Source organism: Apteryx mantelli, chromosome 3 (genome assembly GCF_036417845.1).
Source record: "Apteryx mantelli isolate bAptMan1 chromosome 3, bAptMan1.hap1, whole genome shotgun sequence".
NCBI classification, from domain to species: Eukaryota; Metazoa; Chordata; class Aves; order Apterygiformes; family Apterygidae; genus Apteryx; species Apteryx mantelli.
The window spans coordinates 49,691,616-49,710,575 of NC_089980.1; the positions used below are offsets into that span (position 1 = coordinate 49,691,616).

The 18,960-nt window shown below is 38.6% G+C and overlaps 2 protein-coding genes across 3 annotated transcripts in view; one reads left to right on the forward strand and one right to left on the reverse strand.

The window, feature by feature from the left end:
• Positions 1–13,835, reverse strand: part of CATSPERE (catsper channel auxiliary subunit epsilon) — a 46,293-nt gene extending 32,458 nt beyond the window's left edge. The window contains exons 1-8 of the mRNA XM_067294568.1: positions 13,750–13,835; positions 12,916–13,152; positions 11,070–11,118; positions 8,382–8,455; positions 6,631–6,700; positions 4,892–4,980; positions 2,196–2,226; positions 801–878 (exon numbers count right to left, since the gene is read on the reverse strand). Of these exons, the coding sequence (XP_067150669.1) occupies positions 801–878; positions 2,196–2,226; positions 4,892–4,980; positions 6,631–6,700; positions 8,382–8,455; positions 11,070–11,118; positions 12,916–13,152; positions 13,750–13,835 (714 nt within the window). The remainder of the gene's footprint in view (positions 1–800; positions 879–2,195; positions 2,227–4,891; positions 4,981–6,630; positions 6,701–8,381; positions 8,456–11,069; positions 11,119–12,915; positions 13,153–13,749) is intronic.
• The window catches only part of ADSS2 (adenylosuccinate synthase 2), a 37,929-nt gene continuing 32,668 nt past the window's right edge, over positions 13,700–18,960 (forward strand). Inside the window, exon 1 of one of the 2 annotated variants that reach the window (XR_010883710.1) lies at positions 13,700–14,039. Coding sequence is in view for 1 of the 2 variants with exons in the window: in XM_013943876.2 (XP_013799330.2) it covers positions 13,872–14,039 (168 nt within the window). In the remaining variant the exon portion in view is untranslated. The remainder of the gene's footprint in view (positions 14,040–18,960) is intronic. The other variant, XM_013943876.2, reaches the window with a different exon arrangement.

Consider the following 18,960-nt stretch of genomic DNA (forward strand, 5'->3'; position numbering starts at 1 on the left):
AGCAGCAAATAGAAAACAAACACTTGCTTAACATCTAGTAATCTAATAAAAATGCCTTAGTAATACAATTAATATTGCTACTTTTTTTCTTTTTAATCTTGAAGTTAATCATGTCAATTATTAAAAAAATGGAAAAAATATTAAAATATAATAATGACAAAATAAAAAAGTAATTTCTAAAATAAATGGTGGTGCCATGCATGCATACCTCATGTCAGGCACAATACCAAAGACTAAATACTTTCTGTCATTCATTTAGATCAGAAACCCTATTTATTGTACACATTAATCCCTACAACTAATCCATGTGGAATAATTCCATGAATGGTCCCCTTCACTCACAAGACTAGCTGCACAGATGAGTTTGTACAGTATATAGTCATATATCAGGACTCCTACAACGCTTTTACTTAAACATTTTTTCTAACAGTTTGCTATGCAGATGCCTGAGGAAATCTGGAAAAAAGGGGACGTGTGTTCAATTGCCGCATATTAGTACCAGCTACTAATTCTGAGTATAATTTTTGCAAAGACCAAAATTTGACTGAATTACTTCAGCTTGCTAATTATTCTGTCTCTATGAAACAGACAATAGGTTTCACTTCACTCTTTATACCTGTGTTCCTGCTGCAGTATTAAGAGGGGAGAAAATCCTGCAAATTTATTTTCCTCAATACAGTAAAGTGAAATAAGGCGTGTACAGGCAGTGTATTTCAATAAGACATTTCCACTTTTGACTGGTAAATTTTCATAAGACATACATTTTAACTTTTTTCTTAAGTGGCATCATTTCAACATACTTGTGAAGGACGAATTGCAGTGTGGTTCAGTTCAGAAGCATCTGCAGTTTCAGGATCATATACCCATAAAATTAACTCCTAACAAGTTAAAAAAAAAAAAAAAGAGAGAGATGCAAGCTAACAGTTTACTAACAAACATTAATATTCTATCACCATGATAATATTTCTTCTTGTGACAACACATAAGATCATGTAATAATTATGTTATCTTAGGAAATGCCTATGCTGTAAGCTAATCTTTTAAGCTTTGCTTCCTGTTGATGTCAACATGCAACAAAAACTTGAGGGAAGTAGCACCTCCTTTCTCAGAAATAGAGGGGAAATGAGTAAGAGTTCATGCAAAAGATTTTTCTTCCCCTCTGATGCCTTCACTCTTCCCTCAGAAGCCTTTCTTCAGTCCCTCTCCATCCACATGGGCTATGCAGTTATACACAGCCTGTGTTCCCGTAGCACAGGACGAAGGATAAGGAGGGGTTACTCCCCGTTAAAAACAATAAGAATTTGTTTCTTGTCCACGAAATGTTACAAAGCTTTTATTACAACGTGTATCACGTATGCTGCCATGACTGCCAAACAGCTGACTATATTGCTCTTTCAGTCAGGAAGAAGACAAACACATGGCATTTCCATCTCATGGTACATGCAAAGGGAATCACCATTCAGTGAGGCTCATTCACCACATTTACCACAAAGCACTACAGTATAAGGGTGTATCACAAAGCAGCTGACATGCTAAAAGTTCACATCCGACAGTTCACATCCTGCGGTTTCTTACTCATCTACTCAAAGCAAAATGCCAAGTCTTGCAATCTGTCCTTGGAATAGGGCAAACTAAGTAATCATATAGCTGCTTTCTCAGAGGTAGCTGCAGAGAAGAACTTACATAGGCAGAATATAAGCTTGCTTCCACAGCTGTGGAGTTCAGTCAGGTTGTACATTTTCATTAGGCTACACACTACTTAGGCAGCAGGTCCCTGACTTCAATTTGTAAGCAATGACCCTTTCTTTTCTTTAAAGTTTCCTTATTTTCCCCTATGATCACAATCTCTCTCACAGTCCAGCAAAAAGGGGATGAGGTAGGAAATAATTTATGTTATAATCTGTTTATATTAAATTTGGCAGATGTTGTAAAATAACAAATTTTATAAACAAATGATAGGTCATAGTAGTTTACTGTACCAATGGATTGTTTTAATCAGATTCATTGTATGACACACATTTTAAAAATCTCAAACAAGCACGCAAATTCAAAGACATCCATAAGAGGTTGGCCAAAGTCTCCCTTTAATCAGCCTGAATTCATGTCAAAATTGTATTTCATGAAAGTGAGAAAAGATTTGGAGAATACCTAGATTAAGATATACAGCCAAAGGACACAGTCAAACTTAAATTTACCTGGCTTTCATTTACTGAGAGTGGATCTGTTCTATAGAAACAAAATAAATTACATATTACTTTAAATTATCATTAAAAAGTTTTTATCTAAAATTAATCTGCTTGTAGGAGACATACATATAGTGTCTAGAACATGTTATAATATAATGTGCTTAACATATTGTCTTTGGCTGGTCCACTGCATAAATATTTCAATATTTAAGGTGAGACATCCATATTTGCTGACGGTTCTCATTTAAAACATACTTTACATATCTTTCATATGCTTTTTTTAAAATAATGTAGCTTTTCCCTTACAAAAATATGTATTGTTTAAAGAAATATGTTCTTCTGTTAAATTTCACCTTATTTGAAGTTATCAGATTAAAATAAAACCAGTCTGCAAGGAAGGATACCTGCTGTATCAAACAGCACTATGGAGACTCTGTTGTACCCAATAGCAGGGGAACATTCCCTCTGACCGATACTGATGGGGGACAGGTCCCTCTTTGTAACTGCATGACAGGGAGCAAAGTGCTGCTTGCATTAGAATTCAGGCCTGAGTCTTCTGCACTCTTGCTGCAGCTGGAACGGGTGAGTTCCAACGGCTGTGACTTGAGAGGCAGAGGCAGGGGAACTGCTGTGTCTTGGATGCCAGAAATACAATCATATTAGGATTGCATGAAATCAAACCGCATTAAACCTCCTGGACAAAACCTTAGTTCCAACAAAATCAGTGATAAAAAAAAATCCATTGCCTTCAAAAGAGGTCAAGAATCCACCCACCAGTTTAAGTGGAAAAAAGAAACTGTAGACAAGGATTAGAGTTTATACTGCGGAAACATGTTTTAATCACAACTCAAGTAAAATGTTAAAAATCTGCCAATTATCTTCAAATCTGCTGAAAGAAATCCCCGTGGCTTCAAAATTAAGTTTTCAATTTTCAGGCAAAGACACAAATAATCCTAGCTAATGTGACTGAATTTGAAGAGCAAAAAAAGTTGTCTGATCTATAATTCTTTTAGGATGGGAGATACTGTTTGCTGCTGTTAAGGCTATCTTTTGCTTCTTGTCAATCACATTTTATTTCAATTTGATAATCGTATTCAGTGTCTTGCTTCCAGCAAAATAAAAAAAAATGCATACTTCAGGCAACATTAACACTAATCAGAACAGAAAACATGCAAGAAAGTTTACCCTGGGATTGACAGAAAAAAAAAAAGTAAGGAAAGGTAAGGGACTGACTAGCCTATTATACAAATAAAAAGAGATAAACAGTTCTATGGCTTTTGAAAGCAAGCATAGACAAAGCTTTGCAGTATACAGGAGTTACTGGAGCGGTTCAAAAACTGCAAAATAGCAAGCTACTGCTATTTATTTCTACTATGTTTAGAGAAATAGGACTTAGTATACATAAGTGTGTGTGTGTGTGTGTGTGTGTATATACACACACACACACTTAGTATACATATACATTTGCATTTTGTAAGCAAAATATGCCATTAAAAATATTCCTGACTAACACTATAGATTTTTCCTCCTAAATAAATAAAGTAAGCTGAATACTAGCAAATTCCATGGGTCAAACAGGTGGAATACAAGTTTTAGCCTAAAAACTACTGTTTTTATTCATAAAAATCTATAAAACTTTTTCAGAAAAGTTTGAAGATAAGTTTTGAAATAATAATTTCCCAGTACTTTTGACTGTAAAGTGACCAAATTCTGGTATGGCTTCCTAAACTGACAACCACCAAGGTTTTCTGTTTGGTCTCACTATGTTAAAATATGTGCTCTTAAACTTCACTACTGTTTTTTTCTTGATCTGCCTAGCACACTTTAAAATCATAGGCTCTCTGTATGTAAAAACTTCACACAAGTGGCACCTTCTGTTCAATTATTTTTTATTCCTATTTGTCTGAGCACATGCTTTCCAGATACAACTTCATTCTGACGTATACTTCTGCAGGGACATGTGAAAGGGAGCAGACAGACATGTTTATTTTATACCATTTAAAAATCATTACTTTCTTTAGTGAGCATAATAAATACATAGATACAGACAAAAGAATAAAGTCCCTGCCTCATTTTCCTCCCTTGAGCATTCTTTGGAATCTTATAACAGCATCCAAGATATTCTTACTTCTACTATTGACTCCTTAGAAGGGATGTGTACTTCCTTCTGGCCTCTGCAATCAAAATCCTCCTGCTTTCTACACTAGATAGGAGGTTCTTCTATAACCTTCAGGCCTCTTAGACATAAGTCATTCCAAGTCTGACTCTTTAGGTGAGTAATACACCCTTTCCTTTGTAATCTGTTGCTCATGCGGCTCTCTTCTGCAATTCTGTCCTGAAAAGCTGCTCTACCTTGGGCAATGGCTACATTTTGTTCAGTCCTACATCTGAATCAATACTTCAATGACCTTAATTTTTAGACTTGGGCTAAGTGCAAAAGCTTCTCTTTTCACTTCCCTTGGATTTCAGATCAACATAGAAGCAAAAGACAGCAAAGAATTCAAATGAGACCAACATGCAAAATGGAGTTCTCAATTTGGCCCATACATATCTATATATAATACCCAACACTTGCTAAAATTCATAAATTCTACACTGGCAGATTTTTCATTTCTTCAGACAGATCATTAACAATATTACCCTGTTAGAAAATATTACGATTAAATTATATATTTCCAAAAATATTCACAAAGGAAAAACATTACCTGGTTGGCTGTGAAGCTGTTGTCGCATACCACAAAAAACAATTAGAATGGTCAGAAGCAGGCAAATACCGTTCTTTATCCTCAAATGTCTAGAAGACAGAAACATGTTTTACTTTCATATAGTGTCTTCCTAACGCCACTGGTTTATATTTTACTAATATCGATATACGCATTTATATAATGCTTTATTACTTGCAGAAAAAAACCTTTGATTTATGACTAGTCTAATTGAATTCAGTGAGACGATTTACAAACATACAAACATGCTTGGAAATGGAAGGTCTGAAAAGTCTTGGCCAATCATTTGCATATGTAGGTTAGGATTCATTACAACATTTGCTACCTCTTGTTCAACCAGTAGTTCAAAATATGAGTAGTAGAACCTGTTCTGGAATGGCTCAAGAGATACTGGGGGGAAATGGAAATATGAACAGGAGAAGAGAGTTTGAACACACAGATAAGACTTAGGATCATTTAGATGAAAAGAGTGAGGTGAAACATGTGAGAGGGAACTGAGGTTTTGCATTAGGAAAGGGTCATAAGGAAAAGAGAGAGTTAGAGGACACAAATGAATAAGCAAAAATTAGCTATGATGTTCATGAAATAATCTGCAGCAATTTCATCTCAGAAAACATAAAATTAAGAGAGGTTTCTCACATGATTTTTTTAAAATGTCTGTATATTAGATCAATTCTGACTAGTATGCACTGCATATATGCAGTATCTATGTTTCTGTGCCACCTTAAATGGAGATATACAAGGGGACATAGTCCAAATATCATTCACTTCTTTTTAACAGCCTTATCTAATGAATGGAGATTCAATAGCATATTGCAAACTTCCTTAATCCCTTAAAAAGATACTGTGATTCTTTCCGGGCATTTAATCAACAAAGCGATTATGTCAAGTTTTGTCAATATATTTTCATCTCTCCAGGATTCTACACGAGCATCTTCAGTTCCAATCTCCAAACATACTGATTACGCTCTCTACAAAACACTGAAAAAATACTAATTTGTCATATCCTAAGATTTTTGTGGTAAACACGATGGTAATCTCTGACAATATCCATATAAACTGTGCCATTCCAATGTAAGAGGCAGGAAACACTGTTCTTATTACAAACACATTTAAGAATCAAGAGTACTGCTGAACTTAGTAAGAAAATGAATCGCATCTCACTATGTTTTCTTATCTCTCATTTAATTTGAGAATAAAATCATTTAACATTGTCCCATACAATTTTTTCGCTTTATCAGGCTACAGAATTTCTTACTAAAATACTCAATGGTGGTTAGAAAAACTATTATGAAAAAGCTGAGTTTTTTGCAGCTAGATGGGAAGCAGCTGCTTTTTATTACCAGAGAAGATTCAGGAAGTGCGTAATTTGCAGAGCAAGCAGAGTGACTAGATGTTAAAGGGAATATGTGTAAAATATTTAACATTTCAATAAAATAAAGGATGCTATCAGAAATCACAGAGTTCATTGATTCAACCTGCAAGAGAACAAATCATTACTACACTAGTCCAACTCCATTCTTATTTGGAAGTTTTTCATCACAACCTTTACAGATACAGATGTAGGTTATTTTGTAATTAGCATATTTAATTCTGGAGTTCCCTTATGCAACAGGCTATGGATGCTGTGACCGATACCTGTGTCCAAAGACTCAATGATCAGTGATCACACAGTGATCAGACCACAATTAATTTTCTCACAATTTCTTTTCACAGCTTACCTCAATTGTTACTCTTGGTTTAATTCTGTAAGTCCCAGGAGTCGGACAATTCAGTGTTGTTGTTGGTGAACTAAAGTTATTTAAAAAATAAACATCATACATGACACAAAACTTTAAGATGATTTTACATCAGATATAGGCTTCTGAGAGATCTACTTGGACTAAATTTTGAAAACTTAAGATTTCAGGGCCCTCTCGAAGATTCTATGCAAGAAAAGACACCACATTTCTATTAAGCATAAACAGAGAACACAATCTAGCAGTTCAGTACTAGGGTGACAGACAATCTACATCTCTAAGACTGAAAGATTAACATTTCAGGGCATTATTTATAAGCACACTGGACCAAATAAAAGATAATAATAATAAAAAAAGAAGAATGTGAGAGAAACTTGAGACAAGAAGCATATAAAATATTCATTAAGCTTTTGGTTCGTTTCTCCTTACACGTATGTGAGACAACCTAGTTGCTGTAGAGTATCAGAGGGACACTTCAGGGAAAGTGAGAACTAGGAGACTACTGTCTCTCAGCAGCTGTATAAACAAGCCCCCTAATGACAGCCAACTGGCAGGGAAGTGTCCCAGTCCCCAAGCTTTTTAAGTATGCAATATGGTACAGGTCACTCCAGACTGCCTGCATATCCTGATCACCTCTCTTTAAGGTCACACTTCACCCTGTTCACCAGTTTATTCTTCATCCATCCTGTCCCAAAGCATCAGATAAAAGAAAGGAAGGACTGATCAGGACTCAGGTATTATAGGTTACAGTTAAACAGATATAGCAAAGACATAAGTCTTTATTCTAACCTATACCATTTCAGGGAACTATTCTGACAAAAAATAGCCCTAGGAAAACAAAAAGAGTAGTTTTCAGCCTTTCTCAGTAAAATATTGAACAATATTTGGCTTCTTGTTTTAATGAACAAAAACAACAAAAAGGATTCATATATTCATTATTTTGGGGGGGCTTCCCCTACACATCTCTTCATTTCCCCTGCCCCAGAGAGATTAAAAACCTGCAAAACATAAGTAATCCAAATTACCTATCACTCACACATACTATTAAATTTTCAGTGTCCGATGTCAAAGGCATGCTTTGTACACACTTAACACATTGTAACACTCGGAAACACGGAATTTATTTACACATGCCTTTGAGAGCAAGCTGCTGTCTGGATCACAAGCAGCAAGGAAATTTAGGGGGAACACTGTAATTAAAGTGAATTTGTGACATATATGTCTATTTTCCTATTTAACATTTTAAAAGTAAATATTTAAATTGCAATATAATACATACAGAAAACTCAGTTTTAATTCTGCTCTGTAAAGACAATAATTCATTTGCCATTCTTTTAGGGAAGAATGAAACATGCAGATTTGAAGAACTCACTTCATATTTCCTTACTTTTTCTTCTTTAGTAGTATTACATAACTGAGTTGTCTTTGCAAATCATAATTCAAAAATCTAATTTCCGAGCGTTTCAGTTCTGGCCTTACAATTTTTCAAAGAACAAAAGATAGTGGGTTTTTTTGTATAGTATACCGGAGATATCCAGTATATCTCCAGTCCTGACAGTTGATGTCTTATGTGCACTTATATAAATCAGTAAAAAAAAAAAAACAAACAAAACCCCCCACTTTCGTAAACTATCATTGAAATTTCAAAAGTAGTCCATATTACCTTAGTTATACACTCACTGAATTCAAAATCTTACTTTTGCGATGATGTTTTTCATTTGTGAAACTCTTACCTTTTGTTTTTAGCAGTACATACATCAGGAAATTCCCATACAGTAAATGAAGATCCTTCATATTCTAAATATATCTAACCAAAGAGTTGAGAACGCGTGTTAGTATGTAGAAATGTATCAACTATGACAACATGTACAAACATTATTTTAAAACTGTAAGGTTCTTAATCTAATTTTTATCATGATTAAAAAAAATTAATGTTTTTAAATATAACAAAAATAGTTAAGGAAAAGTTTAACTGGAATAACTAATTTAAAAACAGTAATAACCAGCAACAAGCAGATTAACTACATTAAGCACAATGTTCAAATAAATTGATGAGTATCTTATAATACTAGCAAAAAAGCTTTTCAGCTGATGTAAATAATGCTGCTTAACAAAGAATATTTTGTTTAAAGAGACATCATTGGTCTTTGGTAAACAACTCCTTAGAATGCAAACTAATATCTATCTTACTTTTCTGTTTCTGGGAACCCATCAGGATCTACATTTTTTCACCATATGAAAAGACCAGGTACTACAATGATGAAAGCCATAATATGTACTAAACAAAACACAGCCTACTAGAAATGCTCTCTTCCCTAAGTTACTTGACATACAAATAAAACCTTGCCATCTGCCCAGCATGATTCTCCGACGTTTGCAACATCATAACAGACAATCAGCTGCTCTTGCTATAGCACTCTAGAGAGCACTGATGGCACTGTAAATACATTTTTAGGGAAAGAACCATCTCTTTTGCACCATCACACTTAAAAATATAAAAGGTATTGTATTCTGTAATGCATTTCTTTTCCTATGACTTATTACAGATTTTTTTAAAGTTTCTTCTTGTATATTATATTTTTGTTTATAAATGAAGTAACACTTTCTTTGCCTTTTGTGTTGTCTGAGAGATGGAATAGATCTAATATAACCTCTCTGTGGAGAGGCTGAAAGCTTCTATATGCTTCCTTACAACATATTCAGTTCCCTTCCTCCTAGGGTAACCTGAAGGCATTCTGGAGAGTATGAATTGCTAGAGATGCCAACTTCGTCTGGCACAGTGATTTTTAAACTATTTTGGACTATGGACCACTGTCAACACCCAAAATTTCTTATAAACCACTGTACATCTTAACAACAAATTTAAAGCAGAAAAATGCTAATAAAATGCTGTAAATAATCAGGAAGTAAAATTAGCTTACTTTTTATTGAATATTTTAATGAGATTAAAATGACAAATTTCAACATTTTCTTGTTTGATGTAGATCCGTGGAATACCTAAGGTTAGCTAACCATGGTCTCACAGACTACATTTCTGCAACCACTGTTCTAGAGTAGATAAGACCTTAGTGTAAAATATATATCATTGTCATAGATAGAATCAGTGCTAAAAGAGAACCCATCCCTTGGACTATTTGCCCTGACATTTTAATTGTCAAGAGCTCTTTCTCTCTTCAATCGATACTTTTCCTGAAGGAAATTCAGAAGTTGCTCACAATAGGAAAATAGTAACAGAAAAGTATTAAAATCCTTCAGTTGTCCTTCACCTTGAATAAGAAATATTATAGTAAGGAGAAGGAAATAACACTGTATGACCCATGAGCCACACTGAGCCTTAGCTAGTAGTCAGCTGACATTCTTGGCTTTGTTACAGCATTTTCGCTTCATTTGTGCTCACCCTTGATTTTCTGAACTACTGAAGTTCTTACCAAAAACTCTGCTCTAAACAACTTAGATCAACTTACGTGTCTCATTTTTTAAATATATAATCAGAACATGTGAACTCTTTCAGCAGAGTAATTGGAAACATACAGATATAACAATTTTACATATCTCTTCGGCTCATTTAATTGAAATGCGGAAATTATGTCACACGGCTGCTGTTCTCTGTTATCTATTTAAAAAGTTCCTGTCCGAGTCTCTTGCAATTTATTGGGAGGCAGAAAACAACAGTCATATGAAAAGCCTGAATGTACCCAAATTAAAGTGAGATATGTGATAAATATAATTGCTTCAGTTATTCACCTCCTATCAATAACGTTGAACAATTCAGAAGACAATACAGTCTAAACTTCATCATTTTACACTGCTGCTATGAGTTTAGCTTTACAAAGTCAATCCCATCTAGCAGCTTGCTTACGCCAAAAAGGGTAGCCTTTCATTCTTTCATTCCTTGAACGTAGACTCTTGCCAGTTTGCACCTCTAAACACTCACCTGATCGCTCAGGGAGCAGACACAACATGCTAAACCAGCAAAAAAGTGAATAGTTTCCCTACATGTCAGAGGAAAAAAACCACTATTGTAACACTGTATGTACTTGCTGGTTCTTTTGCTGATAGAAAATGAATCAAAATAAGTGCAATTGGGCATTTCTGCACAGTTTTATTCTAATGTCTTATACTACAAAAAAAAAAAAAAAAGAGCTTGTTTTTGACACGGAGCATTAGATACCAATTGCTTTTGTACCTTGGTCAAGAGTTAGCATTTTTTATAACTGTACCATATATATAGTTAGTGAACCATGTCAATAAAGAGCACTTAGTATCTTTTAAAGTATTAAAATGAAAGCTTCCCTGTTATTAGTTTACAAAGAAAAGGGGGTGGGGGAAAGAAGGACCCAGAACAGCATATATGAAATAAAAATTCCAAACCTCCCATTGCCAATCAGTATTAATTAGCATGATCTCCATTAAATACTTACAGTTGTTCTGGAAGTGAAGAGTTTATAGTTTTCTTCAGTAGTTGTGTACCTACCAAGAAAACATACCAAAACATAAATTTCAAAACTCTTCTATTTCAAATAAAAATAGCAGAACAATGAAACTGTGTGTCTGAGACCTGTTTGGAAAGTAGCATTAAACTAATATCACATTGCTAGAATACTGCCCTGACAGGCTATAGTAATCTCAAATTTATTTTGAGATTCAAGGAACTATCTGTGTGAAAACTTAAGATCATAAACAAACAAGCTAACTTCAAATAATCTTCAGTTATTCTGAATTTAAAATGGTATATACATGGTATCTGTATACAGAATAGTGAAATCATTCTTTGATCTCACTAACAGTGAATAAGTTAGGCTATGCAGTTACACCTTAAGTGAGTTGTACACTGTTTAAGAGCATAGAGAGTGTAAGATACCCAACAGCTTATGACAGGAGGCAAAGAAAGTAAGAGTCAAATGAAACTGTGTTACAAAGGATGCTAGCATAATCATTTTCAAGCTTAAAGAACAGTTTCCTTGCACAGGTTGAGCAAAATCACAACCAGAAAACAAAGATCCTACTCTTCCCTTCCAAATTCTACCTTCTACTGCTCTGAGCTGCATACTTGTACCACTTATCTTTAGCTACTTAGCATGACCATCTGGTCACAAGGTAAACAAATTGAATTCACTAAAATAGTGAAAAATAACTAAGCAAAAAATAGTATTTGCTTCTTTTCTTTGTAAGATCAGCAAATTTATTTCGTTTATCTTGCAGTCAGGTAATTGCTACTGCCTTTTGCAAGGAAGGAAGCAAATTGTGCAGCTCGAAGTAGTGGCAGGAAGAAGAAAGGAAACTTTTGTTGGCAATGGTGAGGTGTTAATAGGACTCAGCCATACAGGGAAATCATATCCCAAGAAATAAATCAAAGCTATTCTTTGAGGAAACACGGAATCTTGTATGGCCTCAGTTTCACATTTCCTGGCTACTTCACTAGACCATTGTGTCAGCAAATCTGGAGAAACGCACTTCAGCAGCTCCTTGTGCCTATTTTAGAGACTTCCCACAAGCTCTACCCAGGTGATAAAGAAATCATGGCTATCTTCTTTAGCGCAAGCACCCAAAAATATTAATACTATGGACTACAATGAGTATCTAATAGACTACTTCCTCTTCAGAATGCATATTCACAATTGCCTCACATATTGTTTGCAATTGCTCAACATGTTTTTATTAGCCACAGCATCTCTTTGCACTGAAATTCAGGAAAGTATTTAGACATTTTCAGTTATTCATTAAAAAAACACTTTCTCTATTGACTTTGTATTTCATTTTCTGTTATATATCTCTAGCTTTATAAGACATAATTAAACTTTTCTCGAGTGCCTGTTATAGATCCTCAAATTCTTGCTAAGAGCAAACCTGAAGGTGCCAAAAAGCAACTAAAAATCCAATACAAACTCCGTAATTTGCCAGATCTCTGCAGATTGTCAGTGACTGCTCTGTGACTCAAGGTTTTCAAATAGCTGTCTTAGCAATAATCACATCATTCAGATTTATGTCTTTTTAATAGGTCATTTATCAAAAAATTTCTTTCCCCTAGGGGTGTTGATTCTGTGAAGCAGGAAAGAATGAAAACAGCCACTGAAACATCAGTTCCACTTCTAAACCTCTCAAGCATGCACCATGAATGCATTTCTCTGCTATGTTTTTTTCCATTTTTTTTTCCTCATGAATAAGCTGGGACAACGTCCTGGTGTTTCCGGAGAAAGCAGCCTCTCATATTTAGCCCCTGGTTCTACAGACACTTTACATTCTTATCATGAAGTCAGCAACACTAACCATATGCACGAATTTGTGACATCCGTGCACGTTTGCGGGTTTGACACGTGTAATAAGAGGCAGCGGTATGTCCTGTCCACGGAGCTACCAGGGGAGGAGGAAACGTACCCCCAGGCTGGCGGAGCCCAGCGGCGCCGCGGGCGGGAGGGAGGGAGGGAGCGCCCCTCCGGCCCCGGAGCCGTGCAGGCACACCTGCGGCACCCAGGCCTCGGGATGCGACGGCCCAAAGAGGCGCCTCTGGGGGAAAGGAAGGGAATCTGCGGCCACCAGACCCGACGGCCGAGGCAGGGCCCAACGCACACAGCCCCCCGCCGCCCCGGGTCCGGTTGGCGCCCCCACTTCCCTTCGCCCTCACTCCCTCCTTCCACCTCCACAAGGTGCAGCCTCCATCCAGCCACAGCAGGACCAGCAGTGCCCGGCACCAGGGCAGCCCCATGGCCCTCGTCCGCAGCACGGCGCGGCCCGGCCCGACCCGCCTCTCCCCGCACAGCCGCCCGCCGCCACCCTGACCCCCAACCGACACGGCCTCGCGCCGCCGCGGGGGCGGATGGGGCAGCCCTACAGCAACCGTTCTCCCACAGGTGCGGCCGCCCAGGACTACACGCCCCAGCATGCCCCGCGCCCGGGACGGCGCGGCGCCCTGCGAGCGAGGACCGCGCAGCGCGCTGGGCAATGTAGTCCGGGCTGAGGGGCGCGGGGGAGCGGCGCAAGGGCGCAGAAGGAAAAATCCGCCGAGAGCGGCGAAGATGGCTGTGGCGTTCCGCGCAGGGGAGGGGCGGGGCCGCGCCTGAGGGCAAGGGGCTGTTCCGAGGGGAGCGGCGGGGGTGGCGGCACCTGGATGCGGCAGCGGCATCATCGCCCCGCTGCGAGGAGGCGGGGGGAAAGGAGCCGCGGAGCGCGCCGCTCCCCTCCTGCCGCATGTGCCTGGAGCGGAGCCGGAGCGGGCTGCGCGAGCCATGGCGGCGCATGGCGCCTCGGCGCCCGCCATCCCCAACGGCGAGTGCGCCGCGCGCCTCCCCGGCAACAAGGTGACCGTCGTGCTGGGGGCCCAGTGGGGCGACGAGGGCAAAGGCAAAGTGGTGGACCTGCTGGCGCAGGACGCCGACATCGTCTGCAGGTGCCAGGTGAGGAGGCGAGCCGGGGCGGGGAGGCCGGCGTGTCACCTTGAGGCGGGCGGCCCCGCTAGCGGCCCCCAACGGCCGCCGCTGCCCGCCGCCCGGCCGTGCCGCCGCGGCCCCCCCCCCGCCGGGGCTCCCCCCGCCGGGGCGCCGCAGCCCTGCTGCTCCCGCTCCCCCTCTGTCGCCTTGCCCGCTCCGAGGGAGGAGGACGGCGCCCGCGGCCGTTTCGCCTGCCGCTGCCGCGCTCTTTGTGTGGGAGGCGCGGGGCAGGGGCAGTGCGCGCCGCGGCCCCGCAGCATCTGCACCGAGCGGCCTCCCCTCGCCCGGCGGCAGGATTTTAGTCCCTGTGCCGAAAGCCGGGATCGCGGGATGCACATGAGCGCGCGGGTGTAGTCCCCGCAACTTAGTCATCTCCCGATAAAATTAGCTTCTGAGGAAAAACTCGCCTTCCCTTGATTTAAGATCGTTGTGTGGCTGTGAAGTCCCATTTTCCTCTCTTTACATTTTTCCTTTTCTTCCGTGTTGCTGTGTGGAGGCCCTATTCCAGCAAAAGAGAATGCTGTTTGATCAAAAAAAGTGAGTCTAGCCTGCAAGCATAGTACTGTTAAATGTCTAGGTTAAAACTACATGGATTTGAGGGGAGATCTTCTTCTCTTAACGTTTCTTGTATAGTAATCCTGTGGTGTACGACGTTACAAACTAAAGTTACGTTCTTTTTTTCTTGAAGTTAGAGATACAACAGCTTAAAACGCCTGGAAGTATCACAGTATTATAGACTTCACATAAGTTTTGTTATCAGTACACTTCTGTTGAATGTATAAATTAAATTTACTTTTAAATAAATATATTTTGAAAGAGAGTACTGTTTCCCTAAGAGTGCAAGTATTGAAGCATTGTATTGTCTAATGAGAACTACAGATAAAACCGGTGTTGTCCAAGCTGAGTCAACTGCGAAAAAACTTGACCTTTGGAGATCTTAATTTTGAAATAAATAAACATTCTTATTAAATAGCTGCTTTTGAAAATGAATGACTTTTTTTTAAACAAGGTACATGGGGAAAATCTGACGTAGCGTGGTGGCATGGTTGCCTTGTTTTGTGGGTTAAAGAACACAGTGACTCAGTTGGTCCTTTACAACTTTGTTCTTGAAACTTGGAGGGCATCTGGGTGAGTGTGCATCTTTAATGCTAAGAAGTTTTGGTGGGGGAAGAGAGGCTGACAGTGAATTTTTGTTTGTGTGTTTAAATATATTTGTTACTTCTCCAATCGACTGGGGGAAGGGTCAAGAAAAGGGAAAAATTATGATGTTTTCTCAGGCTGCAATTTCATGGCCAGTTCTACCGTTTCTAACAGTTTTTTGCTCCTGCTGAAGGAAGGAGGTTCTTTTCCTTCTTTCTTCCCTTTCCTGTTGATGGCTGTGTTGTCTGGCCTCTTCTCTCTGGCGCTTGAACTCGCTCCTGGGAGTTGATTTTAATTCACCAAAATGGCAGGAAACTATTTTTGTTCAATTTATTTTCTACCATTTTAGTAAATTAAGCTGAATTTACTTAGCTCAGAGGAACATGATGAAAAGAAGACCCCAGGTCAAGGTAAGCACAGTTTCTCAAAATGAGAGGATGAACAGGAATATTCCCTTTCAGTGGTACTGTGCTATGAAATCATCTTGCTGTGTGTTGTGCAAACATACTCTTGACGTTTTTTGTTATTGCTGGTAAACCAGAGTATGAAAATGACATTTGCACTTTACGTACCAGTACTAGTCCTGAAGAAAAGATCATAACTCAGTCTGCCCTGCGCTAATATTGCTCAGTAGTCCCTGCTTCTGTTTCTTATTCCGACTTTATTCATTCTAGGATGGTTCTTTCTGTTCTTCATGCCACAGAGCTGCTAAAATACATGTGGATGAGACCAAGTGTTTCTAGCATGGCTTTTGCAAAACTATGATTTTATATAGACTGATGGAAAATTATGCTCTTGTGAAAAATATTAATGCAACTGTTTTCTTGAAGGACTTGTGAAATTGTTGTAACAGGTCTAAGATGGCTTAGAAAATTGTGCTATATTTGCAGTGAAACTTGGGGAGCTGTCATCTTGTATTTGGTTCTGTGCAGATACAGAACAGAAGTGGTCCTCTCCTAGAACCGACCACCGATTATCACTTACTTGTACAATGCCTGTAAAGACATTGCAAGAGGTTGTACTCTGAAATCTGTGGTCGTACCTTCTTGTTTACTAGGCAGTTGATGTCCTAATGACTTTAGTCATTTGTTTAACTAGCTGATTATGGCATCTGGAATGAGGTACTTAGGTACAATTGGACAAACCGGTGTATCAGGAATAAGCTGTACTACGGTTTCTAAATACCTTCCCCAAAGCATTGTATCTTAAGTTTGGAAGTTATTGGAAAGTTATTGCGCTCAGAGCAAGAGTATGAGATTTTATTTTCAGGAGAGAGTTTCATATTTGTCAAAAGCAGTATTACAGTTTCAGAAACAAGTGATCTTGTTTTTTGCTAAAATAAAGAAGCATGCAGGAACTGCATGTACGTAGTTGCTAATGCAGCTGCATTGGCAACTATGACTTTTACGAGGGCACTGCTGGTAGAGGTTTCATAAATACTTACTACAAACATGTTCATATGACAGGCATAGTATGTGCTGGTTCTTCCCCTGTCAAATGTGAACTGGCATTAATTTATTTCTAGGAAGTATCTGGTAAAATGGTACTTATGATAAAGCACGGACATCTGTGATACTTTTGCACTTGAAGCTACCTCTGGTCTTCAGTGGCTTACAGAGCAAAGTCTGTTTACCTGCTATCAAATAAATCATAGTCCAGACAATAAAACAGTGCAAGAATTATGCTGAGATTCTGGAGTAGGTGCCAGAAAAACTGTGTTCTTGTGGTTTTTGATTGACACATTTTCCTCTTAGTAAGTGTTTAGCCTTGCTACACTCAAACTTGGCAATTTTAAGAAGTATACATTGTATTTTTGTCACTTCCGTGGGTAATGGAAAATTAAAGGAAAATGCTTCTTGCTCTGATTAAGGGACTTCCTACGTTGCAAAATGGAACCAAATTAGGGAATTTAATTACTGGAATTTCATTTTTTTTATTGGATACGGAAAGGCAAATTAATGCAAGCAGGTGATTTTAGATGATCATTTTATCAAAACAAATATAGTACAAAAATACACTGGGCATGTCTTATATAAAAAACCTCAATAGACCAGTGTATACAGTGCAACGAAAAAACTTATTTTAATCTTCACTGCATGATTCCATGTTCATTTACTCATTTCATCAGCAAATTTGTTGGTCACTCTTTGCTCTTACTGCTAGAGGTACCTGATTTATTCAGAGCAGGGTATATAATTCGCACAAGCAGATAAGACTGCAAAGCCTTCAAATTATTATTAAGCCATGCTCCCTATGCTAAAAAATCTCATCTTCCTGCTTCTTCAGTTCTATTGTACATCTTATCACTACTCCAAAACAGAATTGCAGCTTCTTACCAAATCTTCTCAACCTACTTCAGCAAGCTCTATTACATATTGTTATTGCTCCATGTGCTGCAGGGTCTCACAGGTCTTCCCTCTGAACTGCTAATGCATAGCAATTGCAGTATGTAGATTCTTAATCCTCTCTTTCGTCCCCTCAAACAACGTTTTGTATAGGGAAGCCACTGCTGATCAGTTGATGCATGGCAACTACAGTGTGACAATTAGTAGAAAAGTTTCAGTGAGCAGATTCTTGGCGTTAAGCAGTTGCCATTGATCATCTGCTAACTGCTGACTGAAGTCCCCAGACCAGTGCTGCCTAATACATCTGTATCCCCATACTGCATATATCTGCCTTTTTTTTTTTTAACTGTAATTCCCCTATCCTTCATCCACCAAACACTCTCTTTTTTCTAAATATTCTCACTCAAAAAGGTGTTTTAAAACTAGAGCCTGTGCAGACCCTGCAGAATTGGGAATAGCAGAACTGGTAGCTATAGCAATTGGTGCTTTTTCAGCTGCTCAGGTATTCGATACGTGACGTCTGGCTAGAGCTCTCATTTTATTTAAGTGCTAGGTGCACTTTTGGACCTTGTAGTGGTTGGCAGCATGCCAATAATGTGCTCTGGTGAGGAAAGAGAGGTCAGTAAAATGAGTTCTTTGGCCTGCTACTTTGCTCTAGTGAAAGAAATTCAGTGTTTCATATGCTTTACAGACCTGCTTTACAGCATCACTGGCAGAGGTGATCTCTTGTTATTGTAAACAGTTGAACAATGTCTAAATTATTTCTAGAAGAGTAGTTGAAATAATTTATAAAGTTGTGCTGTTAACAGCAGAGATTTAATAGTACTAAAGAGCAAATTGCACCTTGATCTAGCAATTTTACTGTTTCTTACTTGGTTTCTTCATGGTGCAAACTTACTATAGTAGCTTATTAACATTTCAAATAAACTTATACTTTCTCCTGTACTCCCTCACACATTTGGAAGAGGCTCTCTGTAAATATTCCCAAAGCCATTTTTGTTCTTCATGTCCCTTCTTAACTCTATTGCTGTGAAACATAGTGAACATTGGTGGGTTTTTGTGTACTGAAGCAACATAGCACTGGGCTAATCAGTGTTTTCAGCATTTTGCTCGTTTTGTAGTTTTGTATCTGCCTATCTCACTTGTTTTTTTTTTTTTTTTTTTAATCTCTTAGAGATAGAATTGGTCTTTATTCCGGGCTTGGATGAAGACTTGCATAAAGAATCCTGCTGCCTACCTAACATAGGTAGATGTTGCAGCCCTATAAGGTTTTCCAGATCATGTGAAACTAAGCTGAAACTAGTTCTGAAGAGTCTTTCTGAATATTGTGATCCTACAGCAGTTCTTCAGAGCAAGCTCTGTCAATATAGAGAAACCTATCAAGTTGTTGGAGATGATTACAC